Below are 17,326 nucleotides of genomic sequence, written 5' to 3'. Positions count from 1 at the left end.
GGCATTCCCCAATGTTAATGAACTGAACCTCGATGTAAAGGTTACCCGGACACACTGGAGTCCAAACATCACCTTCTGCATTCAGTTTAGATCCACGATTCACATAAACGTGCACCATCTCTGCCCGAGCATATTTCACTTCCCCCCAAATAACTGAGACTCCACGCACTCATTAACAGGGTCTTTTTTAATCTTTTTGTGTTTTTATAATCAATCAATCAATGAACCGCAATCTGATTCCCTGTTTGGCACATCATATTCTTAGAAACATTATAAAGCAGCATTAAAATGTTACATAATTACAAGAAGTCCTTTTGTAATTGAAGTTCAGGAAAGCACCGAGTTATTGAGTCTCAATATACAGAAGAGAGATGTCCATCTGCACGGGTCTTAACACTGGATGCCGAACGCAGAGCAGAAACAGCTTGCGTACACACACAGAGGATGAGTGCAGAGAGTAATGAACACAGAAGCACAGAGAATGTTGGTGGTTAAAGCATCAGAGAAGCACACGGAGCGCTGTGTGTGCTGGAGAACAGCTGAGGTGTCAGTTAATACTGGGATGATGTTAGTGTTGGGTTAGGAATTAAAGCAGTGTGTGTGTGTGTGTAAGTCACTGAGATGATGAGTGTGAGATCTTCAGAGAACACTGATGACAACACTGTCCACTTCTGAAGCGCTTGTTAATGAACAGAAAAGATATTGCTTCCCGTCCACGAGTGTGAAGGTTGCTGAAATAGACTGAATGAGGTTTAGCTGCAACAAACACATGGCGGTTACACTTTATTTGAACGTGTCCTTGTTACTGTAAGTACTGAGTAATAATACTTAACATGTACTTACTATAGGGTTAGTTGTGTGTAATTATGCATAATTTACTGTCAATACTATAGTAAGTGCATGCAATGTGTGTAACAAGGACACTGTAAAATAAAATGCTATCCAAATGACTTTAATCCAACATTGATGAACAATGATGGCTAGACTATATGTTAAGGTGTCCGTGTTGAAGGTATAAGGTAACTATAAGGGTTAAGGTTAGGGACAGGGTTAGTACCGTTATTACCCAGGTATTGTAATTAAGGTAACACTTTACAATAAGGTTCATTAGTTAACTACCTTAGTTAACATGAACTAAGAATGAACAATACTTCTATTATTGTTTTTATTAATCTTAGTTAATATTAGTTTCAACATTTACTAATACATTATTAAAATTAAAAGTTGTATTTGTTAACATTAGTTAATGCACTGTGAACTCACATGAACAAACAATGAACAGCTGGATTTTTATTAACTAACATTAACAAAGATGAATAAATACTGTAACAAATGTTTTGCTCATTGTTCGTTAATACATTGACTAATGAACCTTATTGTAAAGTGCTACTGTAATTACTACAAGTACACAGTAAGCACATGGGGAACAGGACTGTGAGATGAAGTGCTAATGGATTTGGTTTAGGGTTGGTTGCTTTAAATTCCACCGGAATGACTTTCGAAACTGATGATCGGCATCGATCTGTCCTAAAACTGCATAATTACACACGAGACCTTTGTTCAGTTTGAGAACGGCGTAAAAGTTAAATGTTCTCATTGTGCATTCATTTGTCACAACACGAAGAACGTGTTCCAGAATGTACAGTACAAATATTCAATGCCAATAAATGGAAATGATCTTGACTAATACTACTACTAATGATGATAATGATGATTACATGAGTGAGAGAGGTGCCGTTTCGACCACGTCCTCGTCCTAACAGTGGCTCTACAATAAGGCTTCATTCAAAATGTAAAGGACATCAATTAAGAAAACTCAAAACCACAAACACTCACAAGAAGAGCCAGAGAATGTTGCTTTTAAAACAAAATAATATTAAAGATCTGTCTGACTGATATGCATGGAGATCAAGCTATATACAGTGTTTGTGTGAGAGTCCGTGTCCCGTCTGAGATGCTGGTGTGTGTCTGGATCCGCTGATGTGCTCTTCACACACACACACACTCCTGCCGTTCAGTCGAGCCCTTCTCTCGTCCTGATCTCACTGTGAAGATTCCCCTTCAGCTTTCCTGCCTGCACACACACACGCAAACACACACACACACAATTAGACAAACGGGACGGTATCAAGGGCTTGGGATGGCGTGACAGCACTGATCATGATTATTTTGGCTTGCTTAGTTGGGGACATTTAATATTCAACAATATTATTGATCTCCTGCATTGACACCATTATATGAGAACTGAACTGAGCTGGACGATGACATCACAGTTTTATAACTAAATTAATAAAAAATTTACTACAGAAATGAACCATCACTGAACTTAAGCTGGACTATGACGCTATTTTCTTCTAGAAACAAACTTTGTTGCATTATTTTCCTGTTATCTCTGTAAAGCTGCTTTGAAACAATCTGTATTGTAAAAGCGCTGTATAAATAAAGCGGACTTGATATATATATTGAAGCTTATATTTATACGCACATATGTATTGCCGTTGATTTAAAGGCAGGGTCGGCAGTTTTTTTCTAAAAAATTTTTTTCCAAATTTGTTTAAACTGTCTTTATATACCAATACATAATTAAAATGTAAGTACTTTGAAAAAGAGAGTATAAAAATCGAGTGTCTGTAGTCCTCTCAGGGCGCAATAAACACAGCTACTTATTTCCATTCGGAATGAATGAAATGATTGGCTGGGCGACTGTCACTCTCCCTCGCTACCATGGCTACCACCCCTGCTGCTACAGGAGCTGCCCACATGCGCGCACCCGTTTGACTCGAAGAGCAGATGGGAAGAGGCACGGAGAGAGGCACGGAAGCTAGGAAGAATCACAATTATGGCAGAGAAAGAGCAGTCAAAATTCCCAGTACCTGCATATATACAGTCAGCGAAGGCAAACACCTCCTCCAGCTGAGCGGTCGGCATCGCGCGTTCATGTGTTTTGGGGGGTGTGGCTTTGGAAGGAGCTCAGAAGGGAGGGGGTGGGAGTGAATGGAATAAGTAGCTGTGTTTATTGCGCCCTGAGAGGACTAGAGACACTCGATTTTTATATTCTCTTTTTCAGAGTACTTACATTTTAATTATGTATTGGTATATAAATAAAGTTTAAAAAAAAATTAGATTTTTTTTTTTGAAAAAAACTGCCGACCCTGCCTTTAAATGCAGTTTAATATTAAAGCGATAGTTCAAGTTCACCCAAAAATAAAAATGATCCCATGATTTCTGTCTCCTCAACTCATCCTAGGTGTATATGACTTTCTTCTTTCAGACGAATATAATCAGAGATATATAAAAAAATATCCTGGCTCTTTAAAGCTTTATAATGCGAGTGAATGAAGGATGAGAAGTTGAAGCCCAAACAAATGCATCCATCCATCATAAAAGACACGGCTCCGGGGGTTTTGTGTAAGAAAAATATCCATATTTATAACTTTAGTAATAAGTAAAATAACTAGCTTCCAACAGACGGCCATACGCAACGATTTACGGTGAAAGAGTAACACTTGACCCGACGCATGACGAACGCGGAAGCGCAGAGGCTAGAGCAAAACAACAGTCATGGACTAGAAGTCTAAAACGAGAATTTTTAAGGAGAAATGTGGGAGGAGCTTTAGTTGACATTCTGAACCACAAGTTTTTATCATGGATAGATGCACTTTTATGATGGACAGATGCACTTTTATCATGGATAGATGCACTTTTATCATGGATAGATGCACTTTTATGATAGATAGATGCACTTTTATCATGGATAGATGCACTTATGATGGATAGATGCACTTTTATGATGGATAGATGCACTTTTATGATAGATAGATGCACTTTTATCATGGATAGATGCACTTTTATCATGGATAGATGCACTTTTATCATGGATAGATGCACTTTTATCATGATAGATGCACTTTTATCATGGATGGATGCACTTTTATGATGGATGGATGCACTTTTATGATGGATAGATGCACTTTTATGATGGATAGATGCACTTTTATCATGAATAGATGCACTTTTATGATGGATAGATGCACTTTTATCATGAATAGATGCACTTTTATGATGGATAGATGCACTTTTATCATGAATAGATGCACTTTTATCATGAATAGATGCACTTTTATCATGGATGGATGCACTTTTATCATGGATAGATGCACTTTTATCATGAATAGATGCACTTTTATGATGGATAGATGCACTTTTATCATGAATAGATGCACTTTTATCATGAATAGATGCACTTTTATCATGGATGGATGCACTTTTATCATGGATAGATGCACTTTTATCATGGATAGATGCACTTTTATGATGGATAGATGCACTTTTATCATGAATAGATGCACTTTTATCATGAATAGATGCACTTTTATCATGGATGGATGCACTTTTATCATGAATAGATGCACTTTTATCATGGATGGATGCACTTTTATCATGGATAGATGCACTTTGATGGACTTCAAAACAGAAATGGCCATTCACTGCCATTATAAAGCTTGGAAGAGCCAGGACATTTTTTTATATAATCACAATTGTGTTTGTCTGAAAGAAGAAAGTCATATACACCTAGGATGGCTTCAGGGGGAGTAAATTATGGGGTAATTTTAATTTTTGGGTGAACTATCCTTTTAATTGTCAATTCATATAATAATTATATGAATATATATATGAAATCCATAATTCTAATCCAGATAATATAAATATATTTAGCAGCAAAAGACGGGCAATTCTGTCTCCAAATGAAAGCAGTTTATAGTGAAAGATTTTAGAGCGAGAGAATCAGGGGGAGTGGATTTATTGCATCAGATATACGTCACTTTGAGTCTAGATCTGGTTGGTGATCTCGAACCCAGTTATTCTGGAGCAGGTTAGCCATGTAGCGCAAGTTATCATTGTGATGAACACCGCTAAAAAACAATCCACCTTCTTGTTCCAGAAAAAACTGAGTTCCCTCAAACTAATCTCAAACTACAACAGATCTCAGGTCCTCGAAGCCAGGATCGAGGAACACTGGTATAGAGGTCACACTACAGAATGACACCATAAACCCTCAAGAACCAGTCAAATCCTGCAAGTGAGGCACACTTGATGTAGCGTGTATAAGGCCGTGTCTTACGTGTGCAGAGTGCGCTGAGGTTGTGTAGGGATCCTCCAGATGAGAAGAAGGCCCAGACGGCCATCAGGAGCATGATGCCGTACACCGGAGGAAGACTGCCTTCATACAGCGGGTTCAACAGAGACTGAGAGAGAGAGAGAGAGAGAGAGAAAGACATCAGAGAATAAATCTGATCAGGACAGGAGGAGCTGGAGGAAATATTCTCAATGATATCAATCCATAACCTGACTTGTGACACAGCCTGAATCATAACCACACCATGTTGGCTAGTTTGGCCAGAGGAGAACTGGTTTCTCCCAAGGTTTTTTCCTCCATTTCTGTCACTGATGGGAGTTTGGGTTCTTGCCACTGTCGCCTCTGGCTAATATTCAGCAGTATTATTGATCTGACTGTTGGATGAGAACTGAACTGAACTGTTTTCTCCAGAGATGCTTTATAGATGATTAAATTAACTCATTTCATAATTGATGATCTTTACAATGTACTGAATCAACACTGAACTGAACAATGACTCATTGTCTTTTTAGAGCTGCTTTACAGATGAACTGAACTCTGTTTGAATCACTGAATCATTATTTTCCTGTTTATCATGGTTAAGCTGCTTTGAAACAATCTGTATTGTATAATGCGCTAAATAAATAAAGGTGGCTTGACATTCATTATTTGAGATGCATGTTATTATAAGGCATAAACAGGGTCAAAGTCTGCCAAGCTATAAAAACAAAACAATCTGAGCAATAACACTTTCTGGGGAACGTTTATTTAGCGCGGCGTGCGGATAATCCCAGCTGTGCGTATGAAGGCAGAGCACATGACCCCGCTCCTGTGACATCATGACTGTTTCAGGTAAAGTGAACCTCCAGAGAAACATTAGACATCCGAGCAAGAGCATTATCATGAATTAGCATGGTGTGCATATCAAATGTCTGGTGTGACTTTAGCATCACAAGCTACAGTTCCTCAGCTTTATAAACCGCACATCAAGCTATGAAGCCGAAGTCTCTTCTGCTCGCCAAGGCTGCATTTATTTGATTAAAAATACATTAAAAACAGTGAAATATTATGACAATTTAAAATACCTGTTTTCAATGTGAATATAGTAAAATGTAATGTATTCCTGTGATCAAAGCTGAATTTTCAGCATCATTACTCCAGTCTTCAGTGTCACATGATCCTTCAGAAATCACTCTAACATGATGATTTGATGATCAAGAAACATTTCTGATTATTATCAATGTTGAAAACAGTTGTGCTGATTTATATTTTTGTGGAAACCATGAAATATTTTATTTTTCAGGTTTCTTTGATGAATAGAGTGTTAAAAAAGAACAGCATTTACTTGAAATAGAGAGCTTTTGTAACATTATAAATGTCTTTACTGTGACGTTTAGGTGGATTTATATAAATTAACCTGCATTATATAGAAAACTGTTGCTAAAAGAATATGGAACTTGTGGCCTGGCAATGAAAGGCTTTGACCTCACATCAGAGACCGGATCACATGTTCAGGACAGTGAAAGAGTGTGTGTGTGTGTGTGTGTGTGTGTGTGTGTGTGTGTGTGTGTGTGTGTGTGTGTGTGTGTGTGTGTGTGTGTGTGTGTGTGTGTGTGTGTGTGTGTGTGTGAGAAGCTCACCAGGCCAGCGACGAGCAGGTGTAGAGCGACGACAGCAGCGATGACCCACCAGCGGCTCTTCTCACAGCCCTCGAAGAACACAACACCCCAAAACGTGTGCAGCAGCGTCAGCGCCAGGGTCATCAGCGCTACACACACACACACACACACACACGCCTTAAAGCAGGGCTTCACAACACCAGATCACAATAATAATCGCTTTTATTTCGGTTTAGTTATTTTACTACATCAACTTAATGTACATGAAAATGAGAAATGCTGCATTCATTGGCAACTAGCAGAAATTAAATAAGTGTTTTCAGTTAATGTTTGTCATTTCAAGTAATGTTTTTTGATGGTTTTCATTTTAGTTAACTATAATAACCTTGGGTGAAGCAACATGATGGTGAAATTTTAGACCGGTTTCAAATCTGAGGTTTTTCTGTTGTGTGAGTTTGAAAAGAGAGTCATCAACAAATGTGTAAATAAACACAACATTTTAAAGATAATACTGAAACAATCAAGAAAAATGATATGGATATGGACACTGCCCAAAAAAAAAAAAGTTGTCGCCGTTTGGATTTAAATATGCAAATGCTTTAGAGTCTATGATTGGCTCATTATTGCATTGATTATTATGTTTCTAGCAAGTTATATGTTTGGCAACAGTTCTTCTAAGTTTGTGTTCTTCTTCTACTTCACTTCTAAGTAGCTTTTCATTTCTGAAACAACCATGCAGGAAACACATCATGGCCAAATATAAATGTTGTGATGTTATTTCCATCAAGAGTTGCATCAATGTTCTGCCCAGATCTGGTATAGTCAATGTAAGATAAAATAAAATAATAAATAAATAAAATAAATAAAATAAAATTCTTTATCAAAATTTATAAGGAAAGACAAGTACTTTGTTTAGGCTTGGTTTGTAGGGAATTCCAAACCTGCGTATATTCAAACGCACATAACTATAGAACCCGTTCTTAATGCGCATGTGAACGCCATCAGTGTTTCTCACAGGTTCGCGTTTAAAGTCTGTGTAGAGGGAATGGTGTCGTCTTAGCGGCCCCTAATTTAATAACAAATGATCGTTGCGACGGAAGCAAATCAATCAAAACTAACTTTAGCTGGAAATAACTTAACTCTGCTATAAAGCCAAAACAATCTCTGTTACCTTAAATTATACGCTTATCTCTGTAAAGCTGCTTTGAAACAATCTACGTTGTTAAAAGCGCTATATAAATGAAGATGACTTGACTTGACTTGACTAAGAGTCCAGCACTCAGTAAAGTCTCCTCCAGCACATCCCAAAGACTTTCCGTGAATTTAAGATCTGGACTTTTGTGAACATGATTCTTCTCGCTCCTCTCAAACATTCCTTCACAATCTGAGCCTGATGAATATTGACATTGTCATCCTGAAATATGGCCACGATGTGACTTCCTGTTGTTATGTTTGTTTAACCTGACAACATGACCTTTACTCTGTCACATTAAAGGAAGCTGTGCTTCTATATCTCATGGCCAAATCCAGGTTACAATAGATTGATAAACAACTACAAACCTTTATAATATGCATAAGATTCATTTTTAATAAAACTGATTCTAGACTGACTTTGTTTAAACCCATTTAAAGGGTGTCAGAATAATTATTTTCCACAGAGGACTAGAAATATCACAAAACAAATGTTTCAGATATTTTCTGTGAGTGACCCACGTGACATCGAGTGTACAATCACTTGCTCCCAGCACGATTATCATTACAGAATATACAGCTTTTATACATTGGTCTTGTGTCATTGGTCAAGTGTAAAGACACCACACCTCGTGGTTGAAGATGTTGATTACTCTGGCTATCTGGACGGCCCATGAGGCTTTGCAGGAGCTCACCTGCTGTAATGAAGTAATACTGTGAGTCTCCGAAGATGCCGACCGTCCCGGGACCCAGAGAGTCGGATAGGATGTTGATCATGGAGAACGCGCCACTCATGATGCCAAAGCCCAGGCCAGCCACTGCCCACAAAACACACAGACCACCTGATCATAAACCTGCCACAGGTGCCTTCTTCAACAGGCCTCAGGAGACACAGCAGCAAGAGGACAGCAACACAGTTTACCGTAAGCCATCTGCCGGACGGAGATGTCCAAACCGTCCTCATCACTAATGGCTGCCAGACCCTCGTTGGCCTTCCTGATGGAACAACAGAAAATACACACACACATATATAATATACATATAAATATAATATATATACAGTAGTCAACATTTGAAGTGGATCAAAACCTTTCATCAAAGTTACGAATGAATTTTGAACAATACCCGTTCTTGTCTTAGGACAACTTTGATTAACTTTTTTGATCCTCTTCAAATGCTGACTACACACACATATACTATATAAACACAAACTTTTATGTTAGATGTGATTAATCACAACTAATCGATTTGACAGCAGTAGTACTAGTAACGTGTAACTACATCACCTTAAAATAAAATGTTCCCCAGTTGTTTAACGTACTGTGATTAATCAAGTGGGAAAGTGTGTGGTGATGATCTCTGTTATAAAACTTTAGCCTTAAACAGTTCTGGAACCTGAGCCGTTCTAAGAGAAACTATGTGAAACTATGTCATGTTTGGCACTGAGGATTTCTTATCATTTATGGCACGCCATAATGAGTCTTACCTAAGCAGTCTGTAATAGGCAAAGCGAAACACTTCCTGGAGCAAGACCGAGAAGAAAACCCCAAAGATCAGCAGTCCCCTGTGCAGGGTGGGGTCCTGCGCCCCGTTACTGGCCTTCACAGCGATGAACCACACCAGAGAGGACAGGAGCAGAGACAGCAGCCAGAAGAACGCCCTGGAACACACACACACACACACACATGACTGCTGCCTCCTCACAAACATGCAGATCTTCATTCATGGAAAACAGACTTATTTTAACATATCAATGTTCATAAACTGCTGACTTGTTGAACATTATATAATGTTTAATGAAAAATATCTTATCAAAAGCTGATGTGTCCAAAAACTGAGTCTCTTCTCCATGTCACTGAATAATTCATGCTTGACTAAAACACGCTTTTGTAAACTGCATTAAAGTATCTGACTGTGGATGACGTGAGTTTAGTGTGATCACGTGACTCACCCTGCGATCAGAATGATGATTCTTAGCGGATCTTTGACGATAGTGAAAACAAACAGGGCGAAAGCTGGACCAAACGCTATGAAAGCACAGCCAAAAAACACCGCCAGAGTCATTCTGGACGAGCACCTTCCTCTTCACCGTCAACAGCCGAGCACAAACACACCAAACACGAACAATGCCTAGAGACAGATTTACTTAATTCTCCATCAATCAGAGATCGTTTAAACAGCGTTACAATACAGACTGATCACAGAATTCTCCTACACAGACACATTAAGACATCAAAACTAATACACCCGATAATAGAGGCGCGGTTCAGATCGTTCTTCAGTCAGCGCTTTGTTTGGTAACATTTTTAAACTTAATCTTCAGTTTCTCTTTCCCGAATAAAAAAACACACGCGACACTTCCGAGGGCTTTTGTTTCGTTTAAACGATTGGCTTGCGCTTCCGGGTTCACGTGCCTGCGCCGCGCGCTCCCGCCGCTGAGCGCCGCTATCGCTAGTAAACAGGCTAGTTATTTATTTATTTATTTATTATAGCTTGAAGGAAGATACAATACACCAAACAAAGCTAAAAAACACAAAGCTTAATACAATTCCATAAAGCCCAAATAGCAGCAAACACAGAATAAGTTGGCTAAACAACAAAAACCTTAAGAAACATAAAAAATGTAAAAGAAAACATTCAATATTACACAATGTAATTATAAAAGTTTACATTGTTTAAGAGCTTTTTTTTTTTTTTTTTTTACGCATGAGTTTTAAAGATTTGAAGAAGATTTTTTTTTTAAGTAAGAATGCGGGACGACTCTTAAAGAATCTGCATTTATGAGTGAAGTAATTGGCTAACTATTGTTAACCAGAAATTCACCATCATAATTCAAAGAAAAAGACAAATATTTTATTGTTTTGCAATCAAAGTCAGGTATTACATATTTCAAACTGAAAGGCAGGATAGGCTATTTGTTTTATAAGCACTTTTTGTTAAACTGGTTGATAGTCTCTTCACATCCTGATAGCAATCACTAATAGAAGTGGTCTGAATATTGAAGCATGTACATATATCTTCTGTGGAAGTCTCAGGAACATTACATGTTTGTCCAATCATTCGGTCCGAATGCAATGTTAGACAGACGTCAGTCGCCGAGATCAACCAAAACAAGCAGACTACGGTAATATGTTCATTATTATTGTAATGTTTTGTGCTTTGAGACGTGAGGTAGTTTAACGCCATCTCTCGTGACTCTTCGCAGACTCTGCTGAGTGTGTTCATGTGTTCTGGAGGAGAAGTGGATTTGGAGACGTTTTAAAGCGAGGGTGGGATCTCATGCTTTCAAAGCTAACTTGCTATTGCTAGCCGCTCAGAAATTGCCCACCCTACCTTTAACCACACATAAAGGTTTGCACAAATTTGCATGAACAAAATAAGTAACGACTCTATATCAGAAGCTCAAGTAAAGCGAAAAAAAGTCGAAAATAATACTTATGTAAACAAACTTCTATAATCCACGTAGAAGTTTGGTGCTGAGCGATTACTGAGTGCTTAATGAAGAAAGAGTTTGGTGTGGGAATTTTAGTGCACAGAACACTGTCTGTGGGAGGAACAGTGAAGGATGCGATGGGATGGCAAGCTGAAGAGTGCTGTGCAGTGATGATGGTGAGTATACATGGTGGACGTGAACACAGGCTTGGAGACCGTATTTGATCAAACCCTTGTCTCTCATTGGGAAGAATTAAGGGAACTCATGATCGGCAGTGACCATTTAGTGACAGTAGTTTAATATTAATGGCAAGTAGTATAAAAATAAAAATAAAATGTGCCAAGAAAGTACTGGCTGCATGGTGGATATGTGAAAAAGTGAATTAGGGAGAATTTTTAGAAATTAGTGAAGCAATTGGAGTTTATGGCATTGAAATTATAAGCTTGCATTGTCAGTAACACAAAACGTCATCAATATTCCAGGAAAGGGAGGAGGAAAAACAAGATTGTACCTTGGTGGAAAGAGAACTGTAATATGAGATTAAAGAGAAAAGTAAAACTTCTGAAGAAACTCATAACAGATAGAATTTGATAAAATATCATGTTTTAAATATTTGATATAGTTGGGATTTTATGAGTTGTATCTCCCATGATAAGCTGCCCTATTACTGTCTACAGTCAGAATGTCCAGCACTATCGGTAGACATGTTGGCTTTAGGTCAAACTGACTAAATGAGCACAGAATATGTGAACCAATATAGAGTAGTGAAGTAGAGTAGTAGAGTATATAAAAGTGAGCTGGTATCGCCGGCGATACCGCCGACCCCAGGGGGTTATTGTTATTATTATTTTATGCAGCACTGTGCATAGCCTATGCTTACAAGGCACAACAAACCTGGTGTTCATTATATTATATATTGTTGGAAACGTGTGTGTGTGTGTGTGTGTGTGTGTGTGTGTGTGTGTGTGTGTGTGTGTGTGTGTATTCTGTGAATTTTAAAAAGCAATTTTAACCAGAAAAATCTAAAATTTATTCCCAATAAATTTTAGAACTATATTCCCTATAGTTTCTCTTGATATCAGTATGTTCACTTTTTTTTCTTTCAGGGCCCAGATGCCACTGAGTCCTGCTGACTTCAACATTCACACGAGTCTCTGTACATGAACATGGTAAAGTGAAAATCAAACACCTTGGAAAAGAAAGGTATGTACAATGTTTTTAGGAATGGCACAAAGGTCTCTGTCTTTGGATCATTGTTTTCAATAAGTGCTTTTTTGTCATTTGTTTTGTATCTTTGGATTATGTTGTGTTGTAAATAAATCCAAACAATCAAAAAGCCATTATTTTTTTAATCTCCTCATTCTTTGTGCAAGGTTGCTCAGAATGGCAGAGCCTGATAGCTCTTAATAGGGCCATTAGGGAGTGTCTTTGTCTTTCTCAGGTGTGAAAAGCCTTACATATTAATGAGGTGATTCGCCCTTTCGCATAAAGCTTTCTCACACAAAACACGTCTTACAGTTAGGCGGCTGCATATATGGAAAAAAAACCTAACCCTAAAAAAATTCTAACAAAAGGTTTCGCAGCTGTTTTTTGTAGTATTAGCTGTCCTTAATAACATACTAAAAGTTTACCAAAGTTTGACCACTAGAAAGGTGTAATTTTCAAGATGGCGTCCAAGATGGGCAGGAAGCCCTTAAAGGACAAGTTCGGTATTTTACACATAAAGCCCTGTTTACAGATCGTTTCTGATGAAATAGAACGGTTAAGATTAAACTTTTGACAGATGCTGCTGTCGCGAGAATTTTAGGTTTATTTCGCTTTCCCCTCCCCCCTCAAGAATGGTAGTCTATGTGCACTGGAACAATCCTTCCTAAAACGCATTAAACTTTCATTTAAAAAGAGATGAAACTCACCGAGTGGTCAGGGGTGTTCACTGATATGCTCATACAAAAATCGCTGCAAAAGATGCTTTCCAACAGGTTTTATCATAGTTTTTGTCCAACTCCATTGACTTGCATTGAATGTGCTGTGTGAGGTACGGTATTACTCCGCCGCTTCTTCTTCTGCTTCTTCTGTGTATTCAGTGAAATGCCAGTGGTTTGCTTGCAATTGGCAAATGTGCATTATCGCCACCAACTGGGCTGGAGTGTCTATTATTCAAGCTCTCAACGGAAGAATCTACGGGTGTGAGACGTTTGGAAAAATAGATCCACAGTTTTACAACGAATGGTAAAACACCTGTTGGAAAGCATCTTTTGCAGCGATTTTTGTATGAGCATATCAGTGAACACCCCTGACCACTCGGTGAGTTTCATCTCTTTTTAAATGAAAGTTTAATGCGTTTTAGGAAGGATATGTTCGAGTGCACCTATACATCCATTCTTGAGGGGGGGTGGGAAGCGAAATAAACCTAAAATTCTCGCGACAGCAGCATCTGTCAAAAGTTTAATCTTAACCGTTCTATTTCATCAGAAACGATCTGTAAACAGGGCTTTATGTGTAAAATACCGAACTTGTCCTTTAAAATGTCCAAACTCCTTCATTATTTGACAAAGATGCACCGTTTGTCCATGTTAACAAACAATTAAAAAAAAACTTGTAATACATTTTTTGTTTGTCTTGATGCAAGTAATCAACTCAGTAATTTTCATGGTGATATCTAAAGGTTAAATATTTTACCCTATTCACGTAAGAAAAAGAATGAATAGGCGTATGAATAGGCTATGTTTGGGTCTTTTTCGAAACTTTCCCCTAATGGGATTCTTCTGGACTTTTTTTCCCTTACTCAGGACATATTGAGGATACAAAATCAGTTGAGTTTGCTTCTGTTGCAATTTGTTCAAGGTTGACCCCCATTTTGGCTTAAAATGACTGGACTTGTTTTTGAGTATAAAGGTGGCATTATACTAAACCTCAGGTTAGATACGCCTTTGGGGGAAAGGCGTATCAGTATCGGGTCCTTCCATTTGGTCCAGCTTTGGCTCCGTGGACATTCTCCAAGTGCATGGATGCAGCTCTGGCCCCCTTGAGGCTCCAGGGCATCCATGTACTAAATTATCTAGACGACTAGCTCATTCTGGCTCATTCCAGAGATTTGGTGTTTCGTCACAGGGACGTTATTCTCCACCACCTCCGGTCTCTTGGTCTCAGGTTGAATGCTCAGAAGAATGTCTTAACTCCTTCTCAGCAGAACCCTTTCCTGGGTGCCGAACTCTATTCTCTCTCGATGCAGCCCCGTCTGGCCCCTGCTCGAGTTTCCAGTCTCCGTGCGTGCTTGGCCTGTTTCAGGCTCGGCCATCATGTAGCGGTGGGCATATGAGACCATTCCTGTGATGAAACTCAGGGGCATCCGCCCTTCTTGGTCTGCCTTCCGCCTGCTGAGAGTGTCGCGCAGTTGCCTTCACGCTCTTTGGAGGTGGAAAGACTCCCCCTTTTTACTTCAGGGTGTCAAGATGGGTGTAGTTTGCCGTTGGCAGGTTGTCACGACGGACGCCTCTTTGACTTGTTGGGGTGCGGTCTTCGAGGGCAGACCGGCGTACGATGTTTAGAAGGGCGAGCTTCTCTCGTGGCACATAAATTGCCTCAAGTTGCAAGCTGTCTATCTGGCCCTGGATCAATTTCTCCCGGCCCTGATGGACTCATGTCATTGTAAGGACGGACTACATGGCAGTGGTGTCCCTTGTAAATCGTCAGGGGGGCTCGTTGTCGCGCACCCTCGACAGGCATGCCCACCGCCTCCTCCTTTGGGCTCAAGACAGGTTTCTTTCGCTGAGAGCAGTTCACGTTCCAGGGGACCTGAACATCGCAGCGGACTTTCTGTCGAGACAGGACCTCAAGTCGGGGGAATGGATGTTGCACTGCTAAACAGTGGCTTTAATTTGGAGCATGTTCTCGGAACTGAGCTCCCTGGTGGAGAAGTCCCCTTGGCAGATTCATATCAGGAGAGATCTGCTGTCTCAGCTCCAGGGCAGGAATTGGCATCCTTGACCCGAGATATGGAGGCTGTGGGCGATAAGAGGCAATCGCTAGCGACAGTGGCGTCTGGTCTTCCCACTGATGTTTAGGAGACCATTGATAACGCTTGTGCGCCTTCTACTAGACTGCTGTATTTCTCTAAGTGCAAGGTTTTTGAGTCTTGGTGTTCGGCTCATGCAGTGGACCCTGTCAGCTGCCCGGTCAGTTCAGTGCTGGAATTCCTGCAGGATAAATTTGTGGCTGGAGTGGCTGCAACTACCTTTAGAGTTTATGTCAGCTATCGCTGCCTATCGGGAGTCAGACGAGGTCCCCTTAGGTAAACACTGTCTGGTCTCTTCGTTTAAGCGTGGAGTTAGACACTTGAGGCCTGCACATCCTATTAGTGTCCGCACCTGGGATTTATCAGTTGTTTTGGAGGGGCTATTAGAGCCTTCCTTTGAACCCTTGGAGTCAGCTCCGGACCGGATTCTTACTCTCAAGGTGGCACTTTTGTTAGCGTTGGCCTCTCTCAAACGCGTGGGGGATCTGCAGGCTCTTTCTGTGAGTGAGCCTTGTATGGAGTTTGCCCCAGGTCTTGTGAAGGTGTTTCTATGGCCTAGACCTGGTTATGTCACCAAAGTTTTGTCCACGTCAATCCGCTCTCAAGTTGCGCCACTGAGGAGGCGCCCGCGCCATCAGCCAATGAATTGGTGTGATTTTATATGGGTTCAGACAATCAGCACATGCCTTCACGTGGCAGCCCTGTTTTGACTAATTTGACAGTACCACACAGTTCTAATGAATTTATTCTTTATTGGAATCAAAAGAATGGTTATAAACCACAGAAACCACCAATATTAGGCAAAACGATATGAGAAAGGAGAAATATGCAATTACTTAAGGCGAGACACAGCAGGCATAAGCATCATTTTTTTTTTTTCACTGGTCAGTTTTGAGATTTTGGGATATTTGTCTTCAATAACATGTCTTCTTTCAGACTTGTGGCGAAAAAGAGTCTGAAATACACATTTAGGTCTTTATTTTACTACACTTTGTCTGTTTGCGTCTGTAGATTTCTCATAAATTCAACAAAAGTTGGCGTTCTAAATAATCCCGCTGCTCCGCGATTGCTGGAGCACCCTGCATATATATATATATATATATATATTTTTTTTAAAAACGAAATCTGAGTATTGGATAAAGCCAGGTTCAAAATAATTTGTTCATTGTTTAATTAGATAATGCCTAATTTGCATATTTAAACATTAAATTACAGAAAACTTGCAATACATTTTTTTCTCATCTTAATGTAGACAATCAACTGGGAAAGTTTCATGGTGATATCTGCTAGTTAAAAAATTTACCCTATTCACCTGTAGTGTCTCGCCTTAAGGGAAATTTTACTTATTTTTTGCATAAATATGCTTGTAACCAATTGCTTTAATATATAATTGTACTGTAATCACTTATCTATCATGCAAATATGTTAATTAGAAAATTACATGGCCCAAACATGTATCTGGCACCAGTATTCCTGGTCTAGGAGGAATACAAAGGAGTAATGGTCATTTTAAGGGTCCTGACGGCCGCCATTTTGAAAATGGGGCCTTTCTTGGAGTCAAACTTTGGTAAACTTTTAGTATGTTTTTAAGTACATCTGATAAACCACTGAGAAACCTTTTGTTAGAATTTTTTTGGGGTCAAGCCATATTTGCAGCTGACTTTTTAAATCAATATATTGTCTTCTCTGAATGAGCAGTCAGGGTGATTTTCACATAGTTTTGGAGCAAATATTCTAGGCTATATGATACAATTTTCAAAAGTCTTGTGAAGAAATAATCAGTATGGGTTTCATGGCCTTGTTTCAGTGAGAATTTTTTTTTTGTATTTTCACAAACCACGCATAAACGTCATTATCTCAAAACTACAAACTTTTACACACATGCTGCTGACATATTATTGTAGCAGAGTTTGTGCTGAATACAGTGTAATCAGACTTTAGCCATGAAAATC

The 17,326-nt window shown here is 39.3% G+C and overlaps 1 protein-coding gene across 1 annotated transcript; it reads right to left on the bottom strand.

The window, feature by feature from the left end:
• Window positions 1–1,596: 1,596 nt before the first annotated feature.
• On the bottom strand, window positions 1,597–10,334 carry LOC307153073 (gamma-secretase subunit Aph-1b). The gene is made up of 7 exons (XM_079862211.1): window positions 9,878–10,334; window positions 9,413–9,586; window positions 8,849–8,922; window positions 8,622–8,744; window positions 6,757–6,884; window positions 5,123–5,246; window positions 1,597–2,074 (listed from the first exon to the last, which is right to left on the bottom strand). Exons 1-7 carry the CDS (start codon window positions 9,988–9,990, stop codon window positions 2,043–2,045), a joined length of 768 nt encoding a protein of 255 aa, XP_079718337.1. The 5' UTR covers window positions 9,991–10,334; the 3' UTR covers window positions 1,597–2,042.
• Window positions 10,335–17,326: the final 6,992 nt, after the last annotated feature.

This window comes from Squalius cephalus, assembly GCF_949319135.1.
Source record: "Squalius cephalus genome assembly, chromosome: 24".
NCBI lineage: Eukaryota > Metazoa > Chordata > Actinopteri > Cypriniformes > Leuciscidae > Squalius > Squalius cephalus.
Note: the sequence above shows the minus strand (reverse complement) of the source record. Positions and strands in the feature narration are given on the sequence as shown.